Source organism: Lepidochelys kempii, chromosome 11 (genome assembly GCF_965140285.1).
Source record: "Lepidochelys kempii isolate rLepKem1 chromosome 11, rLepKem1.hap1, whole genome shotgun sequence".
Lineage (NCBI taxonomy): Eukaryota > Metazoa > Chordata > Testudines > Cheloniidae > Lepidochelys > Lepidochelys kempii.
Genome location: NC_136390.1, coordinates 19,815,988 through 19,840,916, shown reverse-complemented (window position 1 = coordinate 19,840,916; position 24,929 = coordinate 19,815,988). Strand labels below are relative to the sequence as shown.

Below are 24,929 nucleotides of genomic sequence, written 5' to 3'. Positions count from 1 at the left end.
TTATTTTTATGGATTGTTGAAGTCTACAACAGCTGCTGAGGCCATTTGATATAAGTTGGCTATTAATTCCAGAGGTGTAGGCAGGACAACTTCCCCAAGACTTGCCTCTTTTTTTTTTTTCTTCTTCACCCTTTTGATGTTTTTGAGGCCCATATAATCTGTGATTACAGCAATAGACAGTTGAAGGAAAGTGCTGGTTAAAGGGGAATTTTCAAAGCTAACCACAGGCTAGAGCTTCATGACTTTGAGGAGACTGGACCAGGTTGTCAGGGTCAGAGATGTGTTTTCTGCCTAATTTGTTCAGGGACCTCTTGTGAGAGAACTTGAGGTGGGGCAAGCTGGAATCACAGCTATGAAGACCAAAGTGAATGCAGAAGGTTGTATGCTCTTCTGTGTATTCCCTTTTGGAGTTTGACAGCTCCTGGAACACAGAACTGAGCCTTTAGGGGTCCTCCCCCAATACTACAGCAACCATGGCTCCAGAACCTCCAGATATAATTTCCCAGCCTGCTTAGGGTCCGGGTCGGGGACAGAATAGACTGGAAACTCCTAGAAAAGCCAATGAGGAGCTTTGGATGGAGTGATTTATAAAGACCCTTTGCTGGGCCAATGAGGAACCAGGACTGTGGAGTCCCTCAGTGGGAGGGAACAGGCTTCCTCAGAGACAAAGGGAATAGTTTTGTTTCATTTTTGGATTGAGTTTCTATCTGGGAGAGGAGCTGCACAGCCTTGGCTCCCACTACCTACACAAAGTGGGACTTCAAACTATTTTGAGATCTAGCATGTGATTGGGGAGTGCCAGCCCTGTGGAGCCTAGTGATAAATGGTGGCAGAGAACCAACCCAGTTCCGGCTACCTAGAGCCAGTTGAGACCTCCACATAGTCCCTGAGGGCATCACCTGTGACGGCCTGGTTCTTCCTGAGAGGTCTTTCACTATTCTGTATAGGTGCTTGAAGTCTCCAATTTGTGCTGCTGCTTCTGCCACAGCAGCCTTCTCTTTGAACCCACGGATTTCTATCTTGCCTGCATCTCTTCTGTATTTCTTTGTCCTTTTCTCTATATCTTACATCTGCCTCTGAAAGTGTTCCTGTGTCTTGCATTGTTCCTTTTTTGCCTTGAGATTTCTCCTTTCACTAATCGCTGCCCAGGGTCCAGATGTAATCCAGGCATCTTTCTTCTGCCCTCTTTGTCGGCCCACTACTTCCTCCACTAAAGCGACTAGAATCTTCTTCCAGACTTTCATCAGCCTGGACCTGTAAAACACTGGAAAGGCTGCTAAATGGCAGTCTGGAAGCTATCTGCTTTTCTTTGTCCTGGAACTGCTCTATTGCTATAATAATACTCTTTTTGTCTGACTTTGGGATCTTTTTAAATCTGAGTTGTAACGTTGTAACTAAAAGATGACTCTGACATCTCTCAAAGGAGATGCCAATCTCTCTGTGCTCACATAATCTATCTGGTTGACAGTCACTTCTGGTGATCTCCCTGGGAGCTTGTGAATCCTCTTGTACTGGAAGAGATGTAGCAACCTGGATAGGTTCCCTTTGGTTCTCACACTAACCATGCACTCCTCAGCAGCCCTCCCTTCTTCACTCCTTATGAGGTACCTGACTTAAGTTTCTACCTGCACTTACATACTGAGTTTTTATTAATCTCAGATTCCGCCTTCCTCAGAAGGGAACTTTTCAGAATTAGAATTCTTGTTTCTGCTTTTTGGTTGGCATAAAGCAATTATATTATTAATATCACAATTAATATCATACGCTAGCACTCTAACCCCTGAATCACCCTCTCTTTCCTGGTCAGAAAATGGAAAACAGTTTTATAGATTTTTCTTCTTTTTTTAATAAAAATGTTTTTCAGTGGAAATATGCCACTCAGATATAGTAGTGTAAAGCCAATGCATACAGCAAATATTGTATTCAAAGGATCTCACCGTAGACTTGATTATGCCTGAGTTTTTAACAAGAAGGATGTCCACATTCAACATCAGGGTGACAGTCACAGCAGTTGAAGGCCAGAGGTAGACTTTCTTCAAAAGCCCTGTATGACAGGATAGCTGACCCTGTGATAGACTAAGCCCAGCTCCCCTGAATCGGAGCAGGTGAGCGCAATCCAACTAATTAAAGAGGGCTGCGCTACACCTAGGCAGCTGGAGAGAGGAAGGTCTAAGACAGGTTGAGCCATGAAGACGGAAATCCACACTGGCACAGAGTTAGCTCCTATGCTGGGTCCCTGGAGCCATGAGCCTGGGGCTCAGGGAAGTAGCCCCATCCTGCTGCGCCAGGAAGCAAGTATAGCTGATTGCCAGAGATCTCTGGGAGGCGTGGCCTGAAACCTGGGGCTACGGACAGAGTTCAGACTATTTTCTGAATATTTGTTAACCTGTTAAGAGAGTAAACCTCCTTGTTTAGAACTGGGTGTGGCAGCACATGCTTTGGAGCCAGGGAGAAGCTTGACCCTATGATTTCATCAAACACTGCTTCTGAATACTCTACATTAAAGAGGGCTGCGCTACACCTAGGCAGCTGGAGAGAGGAACGTCTAAGACAGGTTGAGCCATGAGGACGGAAATCCACACTGGCACAGAGTTAGCTCCTATGCTGGGTCCCTGGAGCCATGAGCCTGGGGCTCAGGGAAGTAGCCCTATCCTGCTGCGCCAGGAAGCAAGTATAGCTGATTGCCAGAGATCTCTGGGAGGCGTGGCCTGAAGCCTGGGGCTACGGACAGAGTTCAGACTATTTTCTGAATATTTGTTAACCTGTTAAGAGAGTAAACCTCCTTGTTTAGAACTGGGTGTGGCAGCACATGCTTTGGAGCCAGGGAGAAGCTTGACCCTATGATATCATCAAACACTGCTTCTGAATACTCTACATATGCCACCGCTGAGCTACGCAAGGTACCCCACGCCAAAGATTGAACCTGCTGATTCTGCAGTGTTCCAATGATGTAAGCAGAGTCAGGAAGAGCTCCACCCTGACATCTGGTGGTGAGGTGTGGCAAGCTGTGGAAAAGAACTTCAGGGGCTGATCTCATTTGCATAGGCACACCCACTCCGCCTAGAATGAGGCCATAGCTGCCCAAATGGTCACTTTGGCTGCTGTGGGATCCCCATTGTCTCTGTTATTGGGGCAGGAAGAATACATTGTTATTACCCTGATTATGGGAACTGTGCTTGGAACTGTACTTGGCCTTTTGTTATGATGGAGGGACTCATCATCAACTAAGTAGCACTCGCTAGGCAAGGGTCATGGGTTCCAAAACTCTGTGAATTGAGAGAGACTGGAGACAAGTATTAATACTTGGTGGTATGGGCCTTACATGCTAACTGCACTTCCTCCTCTCTCCACTGTGGAATATCAGAGCTAATTTTGATTTCATTAGGAGTCTAGTTGCAGGCTGGTGAGCTCACTTTGGGCTAATGGTGCACCAGCACTGAGGCTCCCCTACTACAAGCTGAATTCACCAAAGAGCTGAACTGACTAAGAGCTGACATCACTGAGCCTTGTGTTAAGTAGTGGGGGAGCCTGAAGATATATTGTGGAGCAGTTTGCGGGACGGCTGGAGTGCCTTGTGGACAGGCTGGTGGAGCAGTTCATAGGATGGCGGGAGCTGCTTGTGGGACATGGAGCGGAGCAGTTCGTGGACCGGCTGGTGGAGCAGTTCGTGGGACGGCGGGAGCTGCTTGTGGGACGCGGAGCTGGTGGAGCGGAGCGGAGCCCTATGGAGCTGCGGGGCAATCAGCTTCAGATCATGTAAGATGCCCCTTACCTCTCTTCCCCCTCCCCCACCCCGATCTCCACCCAGGTTGGGAGGCAAAGCTCTGCAGATAAACTTTCGAACTCTGGGGCTGCCCTGACCAGGGACAGAGACTTTTGGGTCATTGGACTTTTGGGACTTTGGGTGATTTCGGGTTGCTGGACTCAAGAACCAAAGGGAAAGGACACGACCCAATTTACTTGGGGTGGGTTTTTGCTCATGGGTTGTGTTATGAATCCTGTTGGTGGTGTTTCCCCAACATAATGCCACATTGTTTCTCTCTGTTATTAAAAGGCTTTTAGCCACACTCAGACTCTGTGCTTGCAAGAGGGGAAGTATTGCCTCTTGGAGGTGCCCAGCAGGGGTGGTATATATTTGTGCCAGGTCACTGGGTGGGGGCTTGAGCCGGTTTTGCATTGCACTGTTGGAATGGATCCTCTAGATATTGAACCCGGCCCTTGTTGCTGCCAACTCTGACAGGCAGAAGGGTTACACAGTAATAGAAGTACCACTTCCTTTAATTGAAGTTTCCCTCTTTTTTATTTTTTAACTGGAGGCAGACAATAAGGGTGACAGCTGCAGTAATTTTTCTGCAATAGCTCCTACTGTAACTCTTACGTAAACCTGCATGACTGTTCCACTTAAAACATACACTATTTTAGTTTGTTACAGTCTGATCTATAGCTTTATATTTGCTTGTGTTGAGCAGCCTTTTCATTTATTATTCCAAAGCCATCTGAATTAGTCGTTGTTTTTCATCATTTGCTACTTGCTACTCATTTACTTTCGGTGTTAGTGGCAGATTTTGAGATCTTTGGATTTTGCATGCCCCTTATTCTTATATTATATAAACAATATAGGGGTTAAAATGGACCCCTGGGATATCTCACTACTATTATTGTACCAACTAAAGAGGCTGCCATTCAAAGCAATTTACAATGAATTATGAAAAGAAAAAGAAACTTTGCCAGTGACAGATTTTTGTAAATCACATTTTAAGCAGAACTGGAGCTCTTTTAAAATGATGTGAAATATCAATTTTATTGGCTGTGTGACAGCCCAGGTAATTAATTTTCAATAGAAACAAAAAGTGCTTTGTTTCAAAGTAGGATTAACCAGAAAGGTTATCAACTGATCTGTGGATGCAAAATGGACTAAGGCTTTAAACAGTATTTACAAGGTCTAGAGGTCTAGAGAAAGACCAATATTTATAACAGAAAGAGCTATCATGGCATTAGAGAGGAGTAGGGAATATGAATAGAACAAATAAAACTGAAGAAATCAATGGTATTTCTTTCTAATATAGCTAAATTGGGATCCTTCACAAGACCTCTGAACTGCGAAGGCTTCCTAGTGTTGAAAGTCCAATTTATTCTATTTTGCTTTCAGTGATAAACTGATAATCCCGCCCCACAGATACTATGAATAAATCTTGATGGTGGTACCAGTAAAATAATGCCAAAGCAGAACCAGTTCTCAAGACTGAGCAATATTTCACCATCAAAGGAAGCAGAATGACAATTTTCTTTTCCTGCTCTTGTCCTTGCAGACAGTTGCTTTGTTAACCACTTACAGGTTCATATGCTGAGGTCCCTATGTTCAGAGATTGCAGTGGATACACATTTCTTTACAAAAATCTATATGTGATAAACAGCTATCCTCAGAGAGGCTTAAAAGTATAAAGACTTGTTTATGGGTGTCCCTTCACTGGAATTCAGTGAATTAAATGTTTCTAGCCAGATGGCTTCCCAAATGTCTCCAACCCCAAATGAATAAGCCAGGTTTTGCTGGCCCGGTTGACCACTAGACCAGCTTCTTCAGGATGGGAGAATTGTGGAAGCTAGTTAGTCTCTCCTGTGTGTTACCTAGCAGCTCTGTGTTCTTGGGGAACCAGGCCACAGTACTCAGCCTGTCTGACTCACAAAAGACCTCCCCACACCAGCCTCTACTTGAGCCAAATCTGCATCAGAAGAAAGACTTATAAAAAGCAATAAAAAGGCAGTGGGAGATGCACCTAAACCGCTGGGATAAGGATGACAGGATTAAGAAAACTCCCTTAGCCTCATTTGCATCAAACAAGGGACAAAGAGGCAGCTCTATCAGCATATAGAATGGAGAACAGAGATTCCAAGGCAAGAAACCCACGGAACCCTGGGACCAGAAAAGCAGGGAAGCACTGCATGATAGGGGATCTCTGCCCCAGATGTTAATGAACCCATGCCTGCACACACCCAGCTCAGTAGTTATCAGACCAATTCTAGTAATAAATCCTTTATTGGTATCCAAAACAGTGAAGCTCCCTAATTATTTTGTGAGCTCCCTACAAAGAACACTGCCCAAAGCCAGGAATGATCAGCTCCCATGGTCTAGCCTGAACAAAACAACTTTGGTATACTCCCTTGTTTACACATAAACAAATCTAGTGTTCTCTCTTGAACTATTGTTGTTTCTCTACAAAAACCCCTACTATGCTCAAGTAAGTGTTCTGATGCCTGGATCTAAAATCTGCATCAGTTCCATTGGGACTTTATCTTCTCCTGACTGATCATGGTGGGGGATCTGCCTGTCTCCAGCACTCCGGACCCTCAGCTACCACCACCACCTGGGATCTCCTATCGATTCAAGCTTCACAGAGTGGTGAGAACCCAGCTCTCTCTCTCTCTAGGTATAGCCTTCTGACCCTGACTTGTGTGATCCGTTATAGTTTTCTAAACCTGACTTTAATAATCAAATTAAGTTAGATTTAATATTATAACTGTTTTGTTTGTTTGGCTCCTCTATGGTTATTACCTGGCAATAAATAACTTGCATGATTAAGCTGGTAGCTTCTCTCTCTCTCCCCCCAACTGCCCCCATAGGTGTTTTTTTGGTTTCCTCATTTGCTCTGCAGCAACGCTCCTCGTACCTAAGCTAAAAGATCCCTGCAGTGCCCAAAAATCCTGTGGAGTTTGCTCATCAAGTGGGTTACTACCAGAACAATTTAACATGAAAGTGGGGATAGAGATGTGCTGAACCTGGGACATATGAGGGTGGCAGCTTGGAAGTGCTACATGACATTTTGATTAAAAAACTATAAACACATACAATTAACATGATACATCTTAAATGGATTAAAAGCTGGTTAACTGATAAGTCTCAAAATGTAATTGTAAACAGGGAATCATGATCGAATGGGTATCTCTAGTGGGGTCCCATAAGGATTGGTTCTTGGCCCTACACTATTTAACATTTTTATTGATGACTGGGGAAAAAAAACATAAAATAATCACTTAAAAAGCTCACAAATGACCCACAAATAATGAAGCAGATGGGTCACTAACACAGAGTGAACTGGATCACTTGGTAAACTGGGTGCAAGTAAACAATATGCCTTTTAATTTAATGAAAATATATCCATCTAGGAACAAAGAATGTAGGACATATTTACAGGATGGGAGACCCTATCTTGGGAAGCAATGACTCTGAAAAAGATTTAGGGATCATGGTGGATAATCAGCTGACCAGGAGCTCCCTGCGTGACACTGTGGCTACAAGGACGAATGCAATCCTTGGATGTATAAACAGAGTAGGAGTGGAGAGGTTATTTTATTTCTGTATTTTGCACTAACGTGACCCCTGCTGGAATTCTGTGTCCCGTTCTGGTGTCACAATTCAAGAAGGATGTTGATAAATTGGAGTGTCTTTAGAGAAGAGCCACAAGAATGATTTAATAGCGACAGACACTAGAGGATCAATCTATTTAGTTTAACAAAGAGAAGGGGTGATTTGGTTACAGAGTATAGGTACAATTCTGTATATCGCTTTAAGGGCCACTGATAACACCACCATTAATTTCCTTTGAACTATGTGGAACAAAATATCTCAGCTTAAATAAACAAGCAGCTCAGGGGACATCCAAATGGAGGAACCGTTTCTAATTATATAGCAGGGCTTTGGAGTGGAGCCCGGAGCTGGACGCAGAGCAGCGGAGCTGCAGGTTTTTGCCTGGAGCTGGAGCAGAGCTGGAGCACAGCTCCAAAGCCCTGTTATATAGACTAAATTTAGAAAAAAACAAGATCTATTAGTTTTACTCATGTAATTAATATTTACATTAGTTGGCAACTTGATGTGAACATATATGAATTAATACTAATGACGTAAATCTATATGGTTCCACAAATCTAACAGCAATAATTTTATTAACAAGTTCTGATGAAACATGCAACACACATCAGTTTTTTTGCTGCAGGATGGCTACCTTTAAATCTACGCAATAGCAGAAGGTGTGTAATACGTTGTATTAAAATGGAGGAAAAGTTCTTTAACAGATATGGCTCCAATTTCACAAAATTCAATGGCAGACGTAATTGTAATTAAGAATGCCACTTTATACTCAAAGTAACAACAAGAAATATCTGAGAGAGGTTGAAAAGGAGGGTCCAGTTGGGATTTCAGAGCTAAATTTAGAGCCCATTTAGCTCTTAGATAGACTGTTAGGCAAAGGTGACAACAGCTTTGAAGGATCACATCATGTGAGGATGTTGGACTAAAACAGATTGTTCTTGTACCTAAATATGGAGTTTCAGTACAAATTGAACCAGGCAAACCAATTAGCAGAAAATGGCACCAAAGTTACAAAAGGTGAATCCTTAGTTACATCCTTTCCCCTAGGAATGTCTTTTGATTGAAAGGTTTCTTTTCCCCTGACAATTACATGTAATTCTGTATATTTTGGTGTAAACTGCTAGTGATAGCGTATATATACATAATTTTTTAAATTTTATATATATATATCTCACACACACACACCCCTACTAATATACATGATAAAATCAAAAATAGTAGCAGGAACACTGCAATATGTAATTAAACAAAAATACAGCATATATCCAACTCAAGAGAAGAGAATGTTCAACTTTAACATGGTGGAAAGTTGGTCTGAAACAGCATGACTAAGTTCGACCTTTAAGGCACACTGCAAAGACCATCCATTTTCTTGTACTTTCAGGGAAGGAGAGATGTGTTGAGGGCTAGTACATCTGGCTGGACTTTTGGGGCAAGGTTCTTCTTGGGGCTCATTGTTGGGTTTAGTTGGTTATTTTCTGGTTTACGGGGGGGAGCAGAGAGAAAGTTTCATTTTTGTTTGTATGATTCCACTTGTAATATGTCTGAAAATCACTTAAAACCTTGACTACACATTTCTTTCTTGTCCCATCATTATACACTGAAAGAAAAATAAATTATTTTTTCCTAATTGTGTACCAGTTTGGATAGCTTGTGTGCTCTGGGGAGTATAAAGGAATAATGCTGCTTCCCTGCTCCCTCATGAGAGAGCACAGGGTACTCCAAATTGGGCACAGAGGTGACAGACACCAGTCATCTGAAGAGGAGCAAGCTACTGGGCTCGGTGCATGTCTCCTCAAGAGCTCCAGAGGACACACTGCCTTTGCAAGGCCAAATGCCTCCCTGTGGTCCCCCTTGAGATGGTGCAGTTCTGCACTGTCCCTTACTATGACAAGACCTTTTTGATTATCCATCATGAACCAGATTCCTTCATTTGTTAAGGCCTCTGACACCGAGTGATCTGGCCGGAGACAGCTGGTAGAGAACTGTCCTTGCACAGCTGAAAGCCCACTTGCTCAAAGCTAAAGGAAACAGCTCTCTCACCTCCTGCACCAGCTGCCCTCCCAACGCCCAATGTCAAAGGAGGGAGAAGGTGGATCAGAGGCACTCTGGAGATAGGATGTGGGTGGAATGGAATTCTACTAGATCCTCCACTAGTGTCATGTCCGTGTTTGACCTTATGTCAGTGCAGGCTCCCTGCTGCTCCAATTTCTACTGAGGCCAGAGGCTGAGGATCAAGAAGTTAAAAACACTTCTGTGTGGCCATCACTCTCTACTACATTCAAGAGAGAACTGCAGCCATTATATTTCCATATGAATATAACTGAAAGAAAACCATGGCTCAAAATGGATTCAATCAGTTCAGGGAAGCCACACACAGTAAACTCCTTTTAATTAGTAGTCACACAAGCCCTGGGTTCCTCAAAAGAACAAATCACTACACAGAAAAATCCACCTCCCTAAGCACCAACTGCTCCCTTTTTGTAGAAAAGGGTTTTGAAGGAGTGTGAAAAAGCAATGCTCCTCTTCCCCTGCAGCACAGAATCATAATAAATTGTTACACGGCACACCAGGTGTCCCATGTGAGAACCATGGGGAGTTGGTACAGCACCATGGTGTTGGAAAACAAAAACATGGAAAAGCAGTGTTACGAATCTGTGCAGCTAACTGGAACAGTAATAAACAGCTGCACATGGAATTCAAATTAGGATTGAATCTCTTTGTTAGCTTTTTGACTCTTACCACAGCAAATTCAAGCTGCTTGTCTTCATCCTGCAGGCTCTCCACAATGTGGTCCCAGGTACCTCTATCATTTCCTCAGACGCATTCAATGGCTCCCTGTTTTACTCAATAACCACACCATTTGCCCTTCCCTCCACTCTCAGCTTCACACCTTCATTCATGCTACGCTGCCTGTCTTTTTTTTCAAAATTCCTCTTTAAAATTAAATTACTTCCTGTTCCTTGTGCCCCTCAACAAGAGTCACTCTACACTCTCCTTTATTTAAATTGTGCTGTCTCCTACCTTTCCCCACCCCATCCCATCCTGCAAACCATTCTATGTGAGCAGGCACCTGTGCCCACACATTAGTGATTTCAGAAGCGCTCAATGCAGGTGCAAGAGCTGCCCACACAGAGCTCATTGTAAGATCAGGATCTTAGACTGTGAACCCCTTCCGAGGAGTGATTATTTCTCACTCTATATTTGAGAAGAGCAGTTTAAATAACAATATTATAAAAATACATAGTTGTACCACATCAAACTAAGGGTGGGAGAAGGAACCTCAACTCTGTAGTTCCCAGCTCAATACATGCTCTTATAATGTTTTTAAACAAGCGGAAAAGAAATCTATCCCTGCATTGTGACTGTGTGCCCTACTTTACCTGCAACGTTTCCATTTAATTCACTTACAAATTCCAGTAGAGAAGGATTTTATGAAGGGAAATACCAACAGACCCTTGTAAAAAATGGTAACACAGGACACTGGACTAAGAGCTGTAAAAAGTGCACTGATATGTTAAGAAAGCAGAATCACATTAAGCATTTATGGGATCTATAACAGAGTTGCTCCACTCCAGCAAGTGAAAAGTTACCTATGTACTGAAGGGTGCAGAATGAATAACCTAGTAAGTAAGCATTGACTATCTGGATTGTTTACATTCATTACGCACTATTTTATCTCCTTACCAGAACTACTACAGTAGGATGGTTCCACAAGTTTGCCAGTCTTATCATAACAGGCAATAGCTCGGAGTCGCACACCTTCTCCACATTGTTTGATCTCTTCCTGGAATCTCGTTCCTAATTGCAGCTCGGTTTTTCCTTCTGCAATAATGCAGTCGGACCAATTTCCATGGGGCTGGGTGATAAACGTTTCACAGGGACATGCTTCTGTTTCAACTTGAGGATACACCACTGTATTCTGGCATTTGTCTCGTTTTCTGCTTCTCCCTGTTCCAACCAAAGAAATCTGCTTGTTAGCTTAACATCTGCTGCTTTTGATAACAGTGTGTCATATTATTTATACAGGAGTTTAATACATTAAAACCAAGACGATCTGAAATGTTAATATAGAGGAATATTTCAAAAGTATTTATTACTTGTTGCCAGTGCTTAAAAGTGCTAAGACAAGGTAGTTATCTCCAGGGGCAACCAGGGACCTTAGAGGAACATAGACAAATTTTCTTCTGTTGGCTAGAGCATTGAACACTATGAAAAGGCTTGCCGTCGTAATTGTATGGCTAGAAAATTATTTGTAATTGTATGCAATATCATTTCCCCCTAATTATCAGATGAAAACAAATTGATTATTCTGTCTCTATTCTTCCTGCAATCAATGGTTGCCAGGGAAACCTACAAAGGAGTCTAAGTAAGCTGCAACTCTTTCTTTGAGGCTACTTTACAAATTAGTTAAACGTGCACCCTACACACAGACTACTTTGAAGAAAACAGAAAAGGTAATCCCTGGTAAATTACTGAGTCTGGAACACATTTAAGTGGTATCTTTTTTTCCCCCTCTCTCTATGCTTCTGATATATTTTAAAGGAATATTACTTAAGGGTCTTTTCCCCTCAGTATCTATCTTAAGGAATACAACACATCTATTTATCTTTAAAGTATAGCCCCACATTGGAGGACAGCGTGGCGTTTCCCTAGCTGGTCCTCCCAGAGACTTTGTGCTTGAAGGACATGCCTCACTCCACACTGGCTATGAGCAGATCCCATATGGGGGGAGCAGACCTTGTTCTTTTTCAAAGGGTGTAGTAGAACCTCTGCTCCCTGGAACTCTGTGATTACCGGCTGGAATTCTAGAGCGTGAGGGGGTGAAATATCTGCTTCTCTTGCAAGGGGTTAATTCTGCTGGCCTGTCTGGAATGGGGTAGTCTTTGTGCTGCCCGAACATGTGATTGGGATTGTGTTTGGCTGCTATGTAGAAGTGTATGGAGCTGGAAAGAAGGAATCTTGGGTCCTCTCCCATAGTTGTCACAGACACTAGTAAGCACGCCCTACTCGCTGCCAGTTAGACTGCTGTGCAGGGAATCCAAACCTCTGCTGGGTGTTTCAAGTTCCTGTAGCCTGAATGGAGTCAAGCAACTAGCCCAATCTCGGGGTTCCTAGGTATCCTGTTAGGGAACAAACCTTCTAACTGGCACCCCTCTCTGAGTGTTGGAACTCACTGTCCAGCCCCCCACTAGCTCCTCTGCTTGCAGAGCTTCAGATTCTCCAGTACTTGAACACACCCTCCTCCAGAAATCCACCCCAAAAGTGTGAAACCTCTGGTTACAATTTAACTCTGTCGGGGCACGCCATAGTTGTGAAGCAGTCAACAACTTGGCACAGTCTAACATAGTTATGCTCTTTTATACATAATCATGTAAAGCATAGAGAGTATAGATCATAAAGAAAAGAAGCATCTGAAACTGTAATCTATCTCACTAGCTCACCCTTCTCTTGGAAGTCCTCGGGGAACCCTCTGGGTGCAGGCAGGCAGGGTGTCCCCTGCTACATGCAGGTTGTTACTTGGTGAGTGGTCTCTCCCTCGTGGACAGGAGAAAGTGGCTCCTGAGCAGGCCAGCTTCTGCTATTTAAAAACTTCAGCCCTTTGTGTCAAGTGACCCCTTTACCAGTTTCCTCACATGAGCACAGACTCCTGCCAGGTGACTTAATTGCCAGGGTGACCTCCCCCTTGCTCATTCTGTTCTGGGCAGGACCAGCGGTGCTTGAATTACAGGGTGTCTTGGGAGGGGAAGAGAGCTGGCTCCTTACTACTTTCAGTGGCTGGGCCCCTTCATCCCAGTAGGAAGTGAGGGGCACTGCCTGGCACCCTGGCCAACTGCTCAGCAGAGACTGGCTCAAGCCTGCCACGTCCCATCCCACCACTCCTCCTCCAACAACAAGTTGGGGAGAGAGACAGAAAAGGGGTAATATACCGAGGGAAGTGGAGGTCATGGACCAGGGGAGCTGGAAGGAAAGGGGTGTTGGAGATCTGGGGATCAGGGTGAGGTTGGGAGACCTAAAAGGGGGAAACAGGGAAGGCAACAGGAGCTGTCACTATAAATAATCTGGGAGATGAGTGGGGAAAAGGGTCGGGGGGCAGAGATCAGGGCAGGGCTAATGGAGGCAGAAGGGGTGTTAAATGCAGTGGGAGGCAGAAGGGGAGAGGGGGGTTGTTGGGTGGCAGCAGAAGGCCAGCAGGCAGGGAGGCTGGGTAGGGACAAGAGGCAGGTTAGAGGTGAGGCAGGGGCAAAAGGCAGATGGAGGGTAATGGTGGGTAGGACAGATGCTGTGGTGGGTGCAGAAGGGGGAGTTATGAATGGGGGAGGAGGTGGGGCAGAAGGGGTAGGGGAGGCAGGGCAGAATGAAGGGAAAACTGGGGTAGGTGTCACAAGTAAGGGAGGAGGAACAGTTAGGGGTAAGAGAGAAAGCAGGCAGATGGTGGGGAGTGGGGGGATAAGGACAAGGGGGAGAAGACAGTCTTGCTACAGCTGGGCTTGGCAGCACAGAAGATGCCAGCAGAGTATCCAGCCAAGACACACCCTGGCATCTTGCTGCACACTGTTTTCAAACCGCTTGCATTCGGTAAAGACTCTCCTACTCCTCCCCACCCCCCAATTTGACGTCTGGGGGCTAGTCTTTTGCCTAGAGTGAATAGATTTCCAATGATAAGCGTCAATTCCCTCTATTATTATTCTTTTGCCACCAGGTCTTGGAATTTTCAACCCTACTTGGAGGCAAACAGAGTAGAAGGCAAAAGGCCACACATTCAGAATGGAGTTTGCAGCCTGACAGACACATAGTACTTACAATCTCATGTACCATTAATAAACTGTACAGACATATTCACAATTCATCACAATAGTATGCCCCCAAGATGCCAATTCACAACCTCTGGAGCACTCATTGGTAAAATGGAGTTTGGTAAGTAATTATGTAACTATAAAGTCAGTAGACATGTTTTCTCTCCCAATATTGCACGCAGTAAGAAAATACAGAATACACACAGACAATCTACATACCAAAATGTCTAATTTTCTAATACTATACCCATTAAGGCAATGGGAATTTTGCCACCAGTTTCAGTGGGAACAAGACAAGGATTATAGCCATACTCTCTATTCATCTGTATTACTCCTCAAACATATACATATATTTCCAAAGAGAAATGTAGAAGTAGCAAGGCCTTAATTTTATTAGTTTCCAAAACCTAATTCTTTCAAAATGATGTGTTCTGGAGTTCTAAGGATAATTTTACTCGCAAATGGGAAACTTTGCAAATTAACAAACAGGAACAAAAACTAAAAAGAACAGGGAAATCATTTCCACATTTTTGCAGACAGGAGTTCAATGACATACAAATTATAATGTCTTACACTTAGATCAGACTCAGATAACAAACCAGTTATCGATTAAATACACTGTTCCATTAGATAGCAAAGTCACCACTTGGGATGTTTGTGAAAATGAGCTACCTTGAAATATTCAAAGGGAAAAAAAATCAAATTATTTAATGCCAACAATCATCCTATAACAAATATATAAGGACAAATTCAGATCGGGGGTAAGATGATACAACTCAACTGACTTCAGTGAAGTCCTGTACTGTATAGGAATTTGATAATATGTTTTTAAATAGTTGGAAAGTCTTCCAGTGGCGCTCATTCGTTCTGTGCTTTGCCTGCCACTTTATAGCTCAAGAAGCTAATACCTGTCAACCAAAGGCTGCCAGAGTGGACAAGCTGATCTATTAGCAAACCAAGAGGTAGAGCACTCTACCAATTAGTAGAGCAGATTTTCTTTGTAAACACCCACTCACCTGGAATTGGATGACACCCTGAACAAGGAATAGCTACAGGTACTTAGATGGTATAGTGATAGGCTCTATGTTTTTGTGCCGAGATGGCACATAGAAATCGGAGATGCTGCTTTGGTAATCTAGGCATGTATGGACAGTAAGGCCTTTTGTATAGGCCATCACTGAATATAAAGGTGCTTATATTTCAAGTGTAGCAGTGTTAAAGGACAGGAAAATTGGTGTTTGTATTTTATTTAAATACAGTAAGCTGGGCCTAATTCTCCACTCACTTATTGTGACAATTTGAAAAATCTGTCCAACATATGAATCATGTGTGAGATTATGAACTCTCTGTATATATCTTTACCACGCTACAAACTCCATTTTGAATGTGCAGCTTCTCTGTGGTCTCTTTATCTACATGCTGAACTGAAATTCCAGCTGCGGTAGTGGCAAAGGCCTAACAAAAAGAGTGTGGTTAAACGTTGATGATTGGCCATCTAAATAACAAATATATGGCTAATTCCCAGAGCAAGTCAGTTTTTCAAGTATAAGCTCTGGTAGGAGGTCACATTGGTAACAAAGTCACCTGGCAGGGGTCTGTGATCACATGAGGAAGCTAAGCAGGACATCACCTGACAAAGGTGGATGAAGTTATAAGAGAGCAGGAGCTGATCCACTGAGGGGGGCATTTTTCTTCACCTCAAGGTGGGAGAAAAGCAATCCTTCTTGTAGTAGCCTAATGAAGCAGAGGACCTGCCTGTCATCCTGAGCACAGAGGTCCCTCAAGGACTCCGAAGGGAAAGATGAGGTAGTGAGTAACATTGTGTTTAGAATGTTTATTATTTTCTAAATGAACTGTATTTCCTTGTGCCTTTTCTGTTAAGTGAAAGAGCAATAATTTGTTAGACTTTGTGCAACGTGGTTGTGTGTTACATGTTTCACAATTATCACATGCCTGCTGGGAACCCAGAAGGCTCACACCTTTGCTGGGATTCTGGGAGAGGGAGTCACGACTTGACCTGAGGGCCTAGGCAAGTGGGCTGAGGAGCTCCAATTCCATAAAGGGATAACAGACAAAGTTAGTGCCCAAGAAATGTGCCAGAGAAGCCAAGGGAGGCACAGCCTACTGAGACACAAGGAAGCTTAAAACACTGGGGAATCCCTCACAACAATCTGGTGGACAGCTGCAGGGGGGTGCTGACCAGATCTGTGACACTTCCCTAAGGCAGCTTAAATGAATTTGCCTTGCTGCAGTACCCACAGCAAAGCCAATTCATTGCAATAAAGATTCCTCTCACACATGTCACTGGGAGCAAAGCAACTGATTTAAGCAACCGTAGGCGAACGTCAGTTTTACGCCCATTTAGGCCCACCGTCTTAGATGGGCCTACTCCTGATTTACACTGGAGTAAAAATGAGAGGAGATTTAGGCCCATGGTATAATATAGCATAACAAATAGAAGTCAACATAAAGAAAATACATAGCTAAACGTATCACAAAAGGGCTATTCACCTAATTCCTTATGATAACAGCTTAGCTACATGTCAGGCAGAGTAATCAGAGATGGATGGATAATTTTTATTTCTCTATAAGTGCAGAGATCACTAGGGAAGGCATTATACTATAAATCTTTTGACAGAAACAACTGAAAATTCTTAATAATGCCATTTATGTAAAAGGGTACCTTTATTCTTTAATGAGCTGAGCTCATGAATAAAACACTTTGATTCCATTACATTTGTATACGGAATTATGTTACTGAAAACCTGAATCACTCCAAACAATAACAAAATAATCTTGTAGTTGATTACAAGTTATTCCAGAAGAAAAGAAAAGTGATAGCCACCATACTTATGCTACTATTCGATTCCTAAACATTATTATGCTGTATATGTTTACTAAAGCCGTCATGTTTAATTTTTCACCCTGCTGTAAGCGCCTTTGATGTATCACCTCTACCAATGGAATAACAAAAAGTAACTAAACTATGGTCCTTTTAAATGCAAAATAGAAAATATGAAATGCTTTAATGCAAAGCAGTATACCTACTGTAAGTCTTACCCTCCCCGCCATTCAGTTCAATTTGGTTTAACAAAGTGCAGCGAAGAAAAGACTGTTATTAAAACAAATGTCCCTGAATTATTAATATTCTGAAATTTTAGAGCTTCTCAGTTTGTTCTGTGTTCAAATAACACATAATATTTTTCCAGTAGTTACTGCAGAATGGCTTGAACCAGGATGTTTTACTAATATCTGAAAATGACCAACTAAAACCAGTATAATGCTCTTGGCTAATTCCATAAACCCAGCATTACTTATATTATTAAAGTTATATGACTCCCACAACTTTAGATTTCCAACCAGATTTAAGCCCAACAGTTACAGGTAAGTAACCTTGATTTCTTCTTCAGATGCTGGTCCCTATGTTAGAAAATTGCTGACGTCAGTGAATGAAACCTATTTTCTTCAGCAGAAGCATGGAGTTTCAGGAAGAGAACAGATACATGGATAGGTTGGTTGACATGGAATTCAGAAATAACTTTAGGAGGAATTTGGGATGAAAGCAGTGGGAAATCCATTCCTTGTGAAAAATGGTATATGGTGGATTGGCCATGAATGCCCCCATCTCACTGACCCTTCTGGCCAAAGTAATAGCAACTAAATATGCAACTTTTATGGGAAGGGAGGGGGGGACACAGAACATGTTGCCAGAGGTTCAAATGGTGGTCTGCTGATTACTAGTCCTGATTACTAAAAGGTCCTGACTAGGCATTTCATGAATTTAACTGTTGTTGAGTGAATTAAAATGGAGGAAGGGAGGTATTGCTGCATGACGGACACACAGTGAGCTAATGGAAAGACCAGAGTTCTTCAATGACAGGAGATAATCTAAAATGACTGGGATATCTGCAGAGTCTGAGGAAGACTGATTATGCCATGCCCAGAAACCTCTCCATTTAGCTAGGTAGCAGGTCCTAGTTGAATCTTTCCTATTTTGATTAAGAATGGCTTGGACGGCTAACAAATATGAGCATTCTAGATCTGATGCTCATCCAAGCACCAGGCCGTGAAGTGAAAAGGGTCTGGACTGAGGTGTCTGATTTGGCCATCTTCCTGAATTAGAAGATCTGGGAAGGCACAGATCCTGATAGGACAAGTTGACATTCTCAGAAGGTCTAGGAACCACAACTGTCTGGGCCAGGTGAGTGCTATAAAAATAATTCTGGTCCAGTTGTGGTGGATCTTTCTCAAGACCTTGGGTAGCAGGGGACTGGACAGAAAGGCATATATGAGTTTATCTGTGCATGACAGCAGGGGAGTGTCACCCTGGGAGTTGTGGCCAATAGCTGCTCTGGCTTGGATAAAGATGTGGTTTCCAATGCACCAATTCCAAAACCTGTCTGCTTCCTGGCAGTGGGGAAAGGAACTTGCTCCAACCTGCTTGTTTATATAAAATATTGTGGTGATGTTGTCTGCCATTACTTGGATATGGAGTGAATGTATGAACAGGAGGAAGGCCCTGCAGGCCAGGTGGACAGCTCTCAGTTCCAGCAGGTTAACGTGCAGCCTGACCTTCTATGGGATCCAAGTGCCCTGTTATGTGTGGTTGTTCAGGTGAAAGCCTCAAACCAGAAGGGTTGTACTTGTTATACTGTGTCCTAATAGAGAAAGGAATACCCTGACCATAGTCTTTGGTCTGCGAGTAATCTGTGTTATCAGATTGCTCATTATCTGAAATATTTCTTTGGGGAGGAAATCTCTTACTGAAAGTAAGCCCACTGTCACTCCAATAAAGTTTGCCATCTGCATGTGGGTCAAAACTGGGTTCTTTGTTCACACAGACACCCAGTGCTGCTAGATGATGGAGTCGCCGAGCTGTCCTGCTAGGAGTCAATCATCCAAATATGGGGAAAATGTGTAACTGTGCTGTCTCGTTTAGGCTTCCCCCACAGAGAGAACCTTCATGAATACACTGGGCATTGTTGCTAGTCCAAAGGGAAGGACTCTGAACTGGTAGTGTTCCTGACCTACTAGGAACTAAACAAACTTTCTGTGGGACAGATGAATATCTCCATGAAAATAGGCACCCTTCATGGCAAGAGCCACAACCCAAATTCCCTCCTGTAGAAAGGGATTATGGATGCTAGTGTAACCATCCTGAATTTTGACTTTTAAATAAAGATGTTCCGTTGTCAAAGATCCATAATGGGTCTCCACCCTCTGTCTTTTTTGGGGACTAAGAAGTATGGGGTATAGAACCCTCTCCTTTCATAGATTCATAGATATTTAGATCAGAAGGGACCATTATGATCATCTAGTCTGACCTCCTGCACAAAGCAGGCCACAGAATTTCACCCACCACTCCTACAAAAAACCCCTCACACCTATATCTGTGCTATTGAAGTCCTCAAATCGTAGTTTAAAGACTTCAAGGAGCAGAGAATCCTCCAGCAAGTGACCTGTGCCCCATGCTACAGAGGAAGGCAAAAAACCTCCAGGGCCTCTTCCAATCTGCCCTGGAGGAAAATTCCTTCCTGACCCCAAATATGGCGATCAGCTAAACCCTGAGAATATGGGCAAGATTCATCAGCCAGATACTACAGAAAGTTCTTACCTGGGTAACTCGGATCTCACCCCATCTAATAGCCCACCTCCTTTGATACTGAGGTGTCACTTATTCTATTGCCCCTCATTGGAGAAGAGAATTTGTCTCCTGACAAAGAACGTCTGCCTTAGAATGTTCCATAAAGAGGAACCAGGAAGAGGCTTTGTGGGGAGGAAAGGAGAGAAATTAGATGGAGTAACCGTGCTGGATAATTTATAGAACCCACTTTTCCTTCATGATAGAGTCCCAATTGTGGGCCAAAAGTGAGAGATGATCCCCAAATATGGGGGAAGCAGGGTGATAGAAGTGGTTGGCTTAAATAATGTTGGGCAGTTCTCAACTGAGGCATCAAAAGTAGCCCTGAATGGATGGGTGGGAAAAGGTAGAGGCTGTGATAGAAGAGGATTCTGAACATCGAGGTCTCTGAACCCTCTGCCGCTTGCACAGAGGTATGACTGGCTGCTGGTGGTAGAATGTTTGTGGGGGCAGTGGTCTTGGCCACTGGTGTTTTCTCTTCAGGGTCAGGGTGTAAATTCTCAGGAAGTGGAGGTTCAATCCAAAATCTTTCAAAGAGTGTGGACTCGCATCAGTTTTCTTGTTAAACAAATTTGATTAATTGAATAGTAAGTTCTTTATGGTGTTCTGCACTTCCTTGTGGAATCCTCACCACTATACCAGTGGCTAACCCTCTAAGTACCATGTCCACTGCAACCACGGTAGCTGTAGGGATGTTTTTGCTACTAGTCTGCCTTCTTCAATGAAGGATTGAAATTGGGCTCTGTCCTCAAGTTTGTGATACAGAACTGTAGGCTCATAGAGGAGAACACCTTTCTTCCCAAAAGGTCCAACCTCTTGGAGCCCCTGAAAGCTGGGGTGATCTTAGGATGTTGTGACTTGCTCCCTCCATGACTGCCTGCTTCACTAGAAGTTGGGCACTGGATGGGTGAAAAGGAACTCAGCTCCTTTGGTTGGAACAAAATAGCATCTCTCAGCTCTTTTAGGCGTGGGAGAGCAGTAGGCTGAGATATGCCAGATCACTCTGGCTGGCTTCATGATGCCCTGTTTTACCAGGAGTGCCCCCTTGCTTGGACCTGTAGGTTACAGAATGTCATTGGACCTGTAGGTTACAGAATGTCAAGGAGATAGTGATAGGAATTCTGGACCTTCTCCAGTGGGATCTGAAGGTCATTTGCTATCCTCAAGAGGCAGTACCAAGAGCTGCTGCAGTTGTCTAGTGGAGATGGTGAGAACAGACTGATAGTTTCTTCTGGAGATGAGGATGAGATCCCTGTCAGTACCTGTGGATCTGGATCAATTTCCTCCTCATAATGATGGATCCAGTGGATGCAGAGTGGCAGAAGTGTGGTAGAACTCATTGATGGATCCAAGACATCTGCCATATGGTTCCACAGGTCCCAGTAGGGCAACTATGAGGGGTCAACCAGATGAGGGGGACCCCATGGCATCAAGTACTAGAGGTCCCTGGGAAATTCATATCTGGGAGGAGGGCATCCGGCTCTCCCTGAGTGCCTATCAGGACTCATCTCCCTTCGAGGGGATGAAGGACTGGCCTCAGCACCTGACTCGTCCAGGTTGAAGAACTGCTCTCGTTCCACTGGTGGGGATGATGGTACCAGAGGGTGAACACTCCTGCCTGAGCACTGGAGTGGAGATGGTTCCAGTGTTACTGAAGTAGTTTTGTCATCCAATGCAGAAATGTCCCTCAGGAGAACTGGGCCCAAGAGGATAGGGGACTGTGGATAAGAGAGAAGATATCCTGGGGGTATCTGGGGGTTTTTCGCCTTCCTCTGTAGCATGGGGCACGGGTCACTTGTTGGAGGATTCTCTGCACCTTGAAGTCTTTAAACCGTGATTTGAGGACTTCAATAGCTCAGACATAGGTGAGAGGTTTATTGCAGGAGTGAGTGGGTGAAGTACTGTGGCCTACATTGTCCAGGAGGTCAGACTAGATGATCATAATGGTCCCTTCTGACCTTAATATCTATGAATCTATGAATATCCTCTGGCAAGACATAAGTATCCATACATCCTGGTGTTTGGGGTGTTCCAGCGATTAGGCTCAACAGTTCTGATGCATCGCAAAATGTTGTGGGTGACCAGTCCTTCAAAGGATGGATCAGTACCATCCAAGATTCAGGTCCACTGCTCTTAGATGGAGCTGGTGGATGCCGATCTTTATGTTTAGGATTGAAGCCACCAACAAAATTGACTTATTCTTTTTCTTTTGCACTTTAATCTCCTCCCCTCCCTTAAGCAGTCCTGAGCCCTTAGGATCTGCATACAAAGGCTGACCCGACCTTGACAGGGTTGGGGAGGGATCTCTTCTCTTAGGAACAGACTTGGACAGGAATCTGTCCTTGTAACCAGGACAGTGCTCCTTACTCTCATGTGAAGCCCTGGATCATGAGTGCTTGGGCTTACCCAGCTCTAGGCTCCATTCCCAAGTTCATGCTCGGAGGGGCGCTGCTTGTTAGTTGGCATCAATGTACAGAGGGGGTTTCCCTGACTAGATCTGAGTGATAACTCATAGCCTTCTCCATAACCTGTTTCTTCACCTGAAGCTCATGACTTTTGCATGTTCACGGGGGAATACAAGTGGCAAATGCTCCACTTTGCAGAGATATGCATCTCACCCAAACAGTAGAGGTAGCATTGGTGGTCGTCACTCACAGAGAAGGAGCAAGAGAAGCAATTCTTGAACCCCAGGACCCCGGGCATAGTCCTAGACTTCAGGAAGGGACTCCCCCAGCAAGCGGAAAAACAAGCTATACTATAAAAACTCTATGCTAATATAAAAACGATTGTCAATATCTAGTTACAGGCTATAAAAAAGAAGCTGGAAAAATCTGTGGATGCTGAGGACTCCAACTCAGGCCATGCAGTGGTAAGAAGAAACTGAAGAGTTGTCAGCTTGCACTGCCTCTTATGCCCTTGGCCTGGAGCATGAGGAGAGCAATTGCACATGTGCAGGCCAATGGACACTGCCTGTTAAGAATCTCTGGACTCAGGGGTATGGTGCGCATGCATTCCCACATATAGAATACACATAGGGATGAGCACTAGAAGAAGAACCCGGTCTGCCAAAGACAAAGAAATGTGCATTTACCTGACTGACCTGCTTGGCTAGGTAGAGGACAATTAAAGTACATTTACATACAAGGTAAACAAAGCCATAAAGATAAACAAATGGGGTAGATGACCATTTAACAATCATGCCGGAGGACAGAATCTGCACCCCAGGAAGCCTTCCTGGCTCTTGAGGCTGAGAAGTGGTCTTTGAGTATCATAAGAGGAGCAAGAAGACCTTTTAGTTATCCATCACTGTGGTGACATAGGGTATAGTGCTCTTTGAGCCTGTGAAAGTTGGATCCCCTATTATGGAGGGCTAGGGATGCTGCTAACTTGATGTAAGAAAGAAAATTGTTTAGGCAAAGATTGAAACTTACTAAAATTAAGTTTTAGTCACTAGAAAACATGTTTTGTTTTGTTTTTTGTTATTTGTAATGACATCTGTCTCATTCTTGCTTAGTATCACTTAAATCTCTTTTCTTTGTTAGTAAACTTATTCTTGTTTTATTACAAAACCACCTCAGTGCTGTGCATTAAAATTAAGTGTAAGTCGTCAGCTAACCTCAAAGGCTGATGTGTGCGCCATCTCTTTGGAAGCAGCAAGATTTATAATTTCTGAGAATGTCCAGTGAAAAGGACTGGACACGGCAGGGAGATGTCTCTGGGGAACTCAGGAACTGGGGTTCCACTCCTTGTTATTTGCAGGGCAAGGTTCAAACTGACAGAGTCTTGAAGAGTTTGTGGGCAAGGTAGATGGGCTGGTGTGTCAGGGAACTGACACACATCTTAGCAGCAGCAAAGCTTTCACTCTTGCTAAGGCAAAATGGTAACACAGTTGGGCTCTGAGTTCTGGTGTCCTGAGCATGTCACAGTAAGTATCACTTTTGATCCATCTGCAGCCCATGTTGAACTAGTTTGGGTCAACTCCTGCACTGCTTTCACACATTCATGAGCCCTTTATATATACAAATGGACACATATTTGGTCAAAGATAAACAATATTCTATCTGAAATCTGACAAAAGTTCAAAGTCAACCCAGCAACATCGAAAAAGATAATTCAAATGTCTTGTCCATAAATCATAACATATAAAAGATTGATTGTACCTGTGAGTGATCTTCTTCTACTTTTTGTTGATTCACAATCTGAAGAGCATGCTGTAAATTTAGACCAAGGGGTGAATGTGCAATCATCTTTGCAGGGAATTAGACACTCCTGTACTAGGGAAGGCATAGGTTCTGTCCACCTCATGCATTCAGTGACATCTGCAGCATGGTTATTATCTGAGAGGCACACAACAGCTACAAAGAAAAAAAACCTCTTTGTTAATGCTGTATACATTTGGTTTCTGCATTCTAACAAACCAGCTACCTATATATGCAAGATTTGCTGTTCTATACCAATAATATAAAAAAGTTATATTTAGTTATTATTCATAGTGCATTCAACAGTGTGCTAGGTGCTTCACAGACATGGTAAAAAACATATCCTTTCTTTTAAAAGCTTATGATGTAAATCAGATTCTGAAAGTTCAATATTCTCAAAGAGTCAATTGTTTTACACTTTGTGGGCAACATTCCAGCCAATTATATGCATAGGACCATCCAAAAACTATTTACTGCTACAGCTGGACAACCCATAACAGAAATGTGAGATAATTCATGATGTCCATCTTGCTTCAGAAATTAGAATATAACCCTTTGGTTGTACATGACAGCATTTGAAAAGGCAAATGCTTGTTTGTACTCATAAAGAATGACTACTTATCTTACAGTCAATTTCACAGTTTCATAGAGTTTAAGGTCAGAAGGGACCATTAGATCACCTAGTGTAACCTCCTATACACAACAGGCTGTTAAATTTCTCCTTAATATCCCTATATCAAGCTCAAAGACTTTACTTGCACTTAAGCATTTCAGTCCTCAGGAGATTCAACCATATTCTACAGGCACAGAACAGGAGAGACCAAAGCGTCACCAACGTCCAGAGCCCTTACAATGGCAGGGAATTGACAGGGTGCCCAAATGACCCTATCTAGTGAACCACACTCCATGCTCCAGGGGAAAGTGAAAAC

General features: G+C 43.4%; 1 protein-coding gene across 2 annotated transcripts in view; it reads right to left on the bottom strand.

Annotated features, from left to right (window-relative positions):
• THSD7B (thrombospondin type 1 domain containing 7B) overlaps positions 1 to 24,929 on the bottom strand; it is a 518,592-nt gene that overhangs the window by 123,824 nt on the left and 369,839 nt on the right. For both annotated transcript variants that reach the window (XM_073305365.2, XM_073305366.2), the window contains exons 13-14: positions 23,962 to 24,156; positions 11,051 to 11,314 (exon numbers count right to left, since the gene is read on the bottom strand). In XM_073305365.2, the coding sequence (XP_073161466.2) occupies positions 11,051 to 11,314; positions 23,962 to 24,156 (459 nt within the window). The remainder of the gene's footprint in view (positions 1 to 11,050; positions 11,315 to 23,961; positions 24,157 to 24,929) is intronic.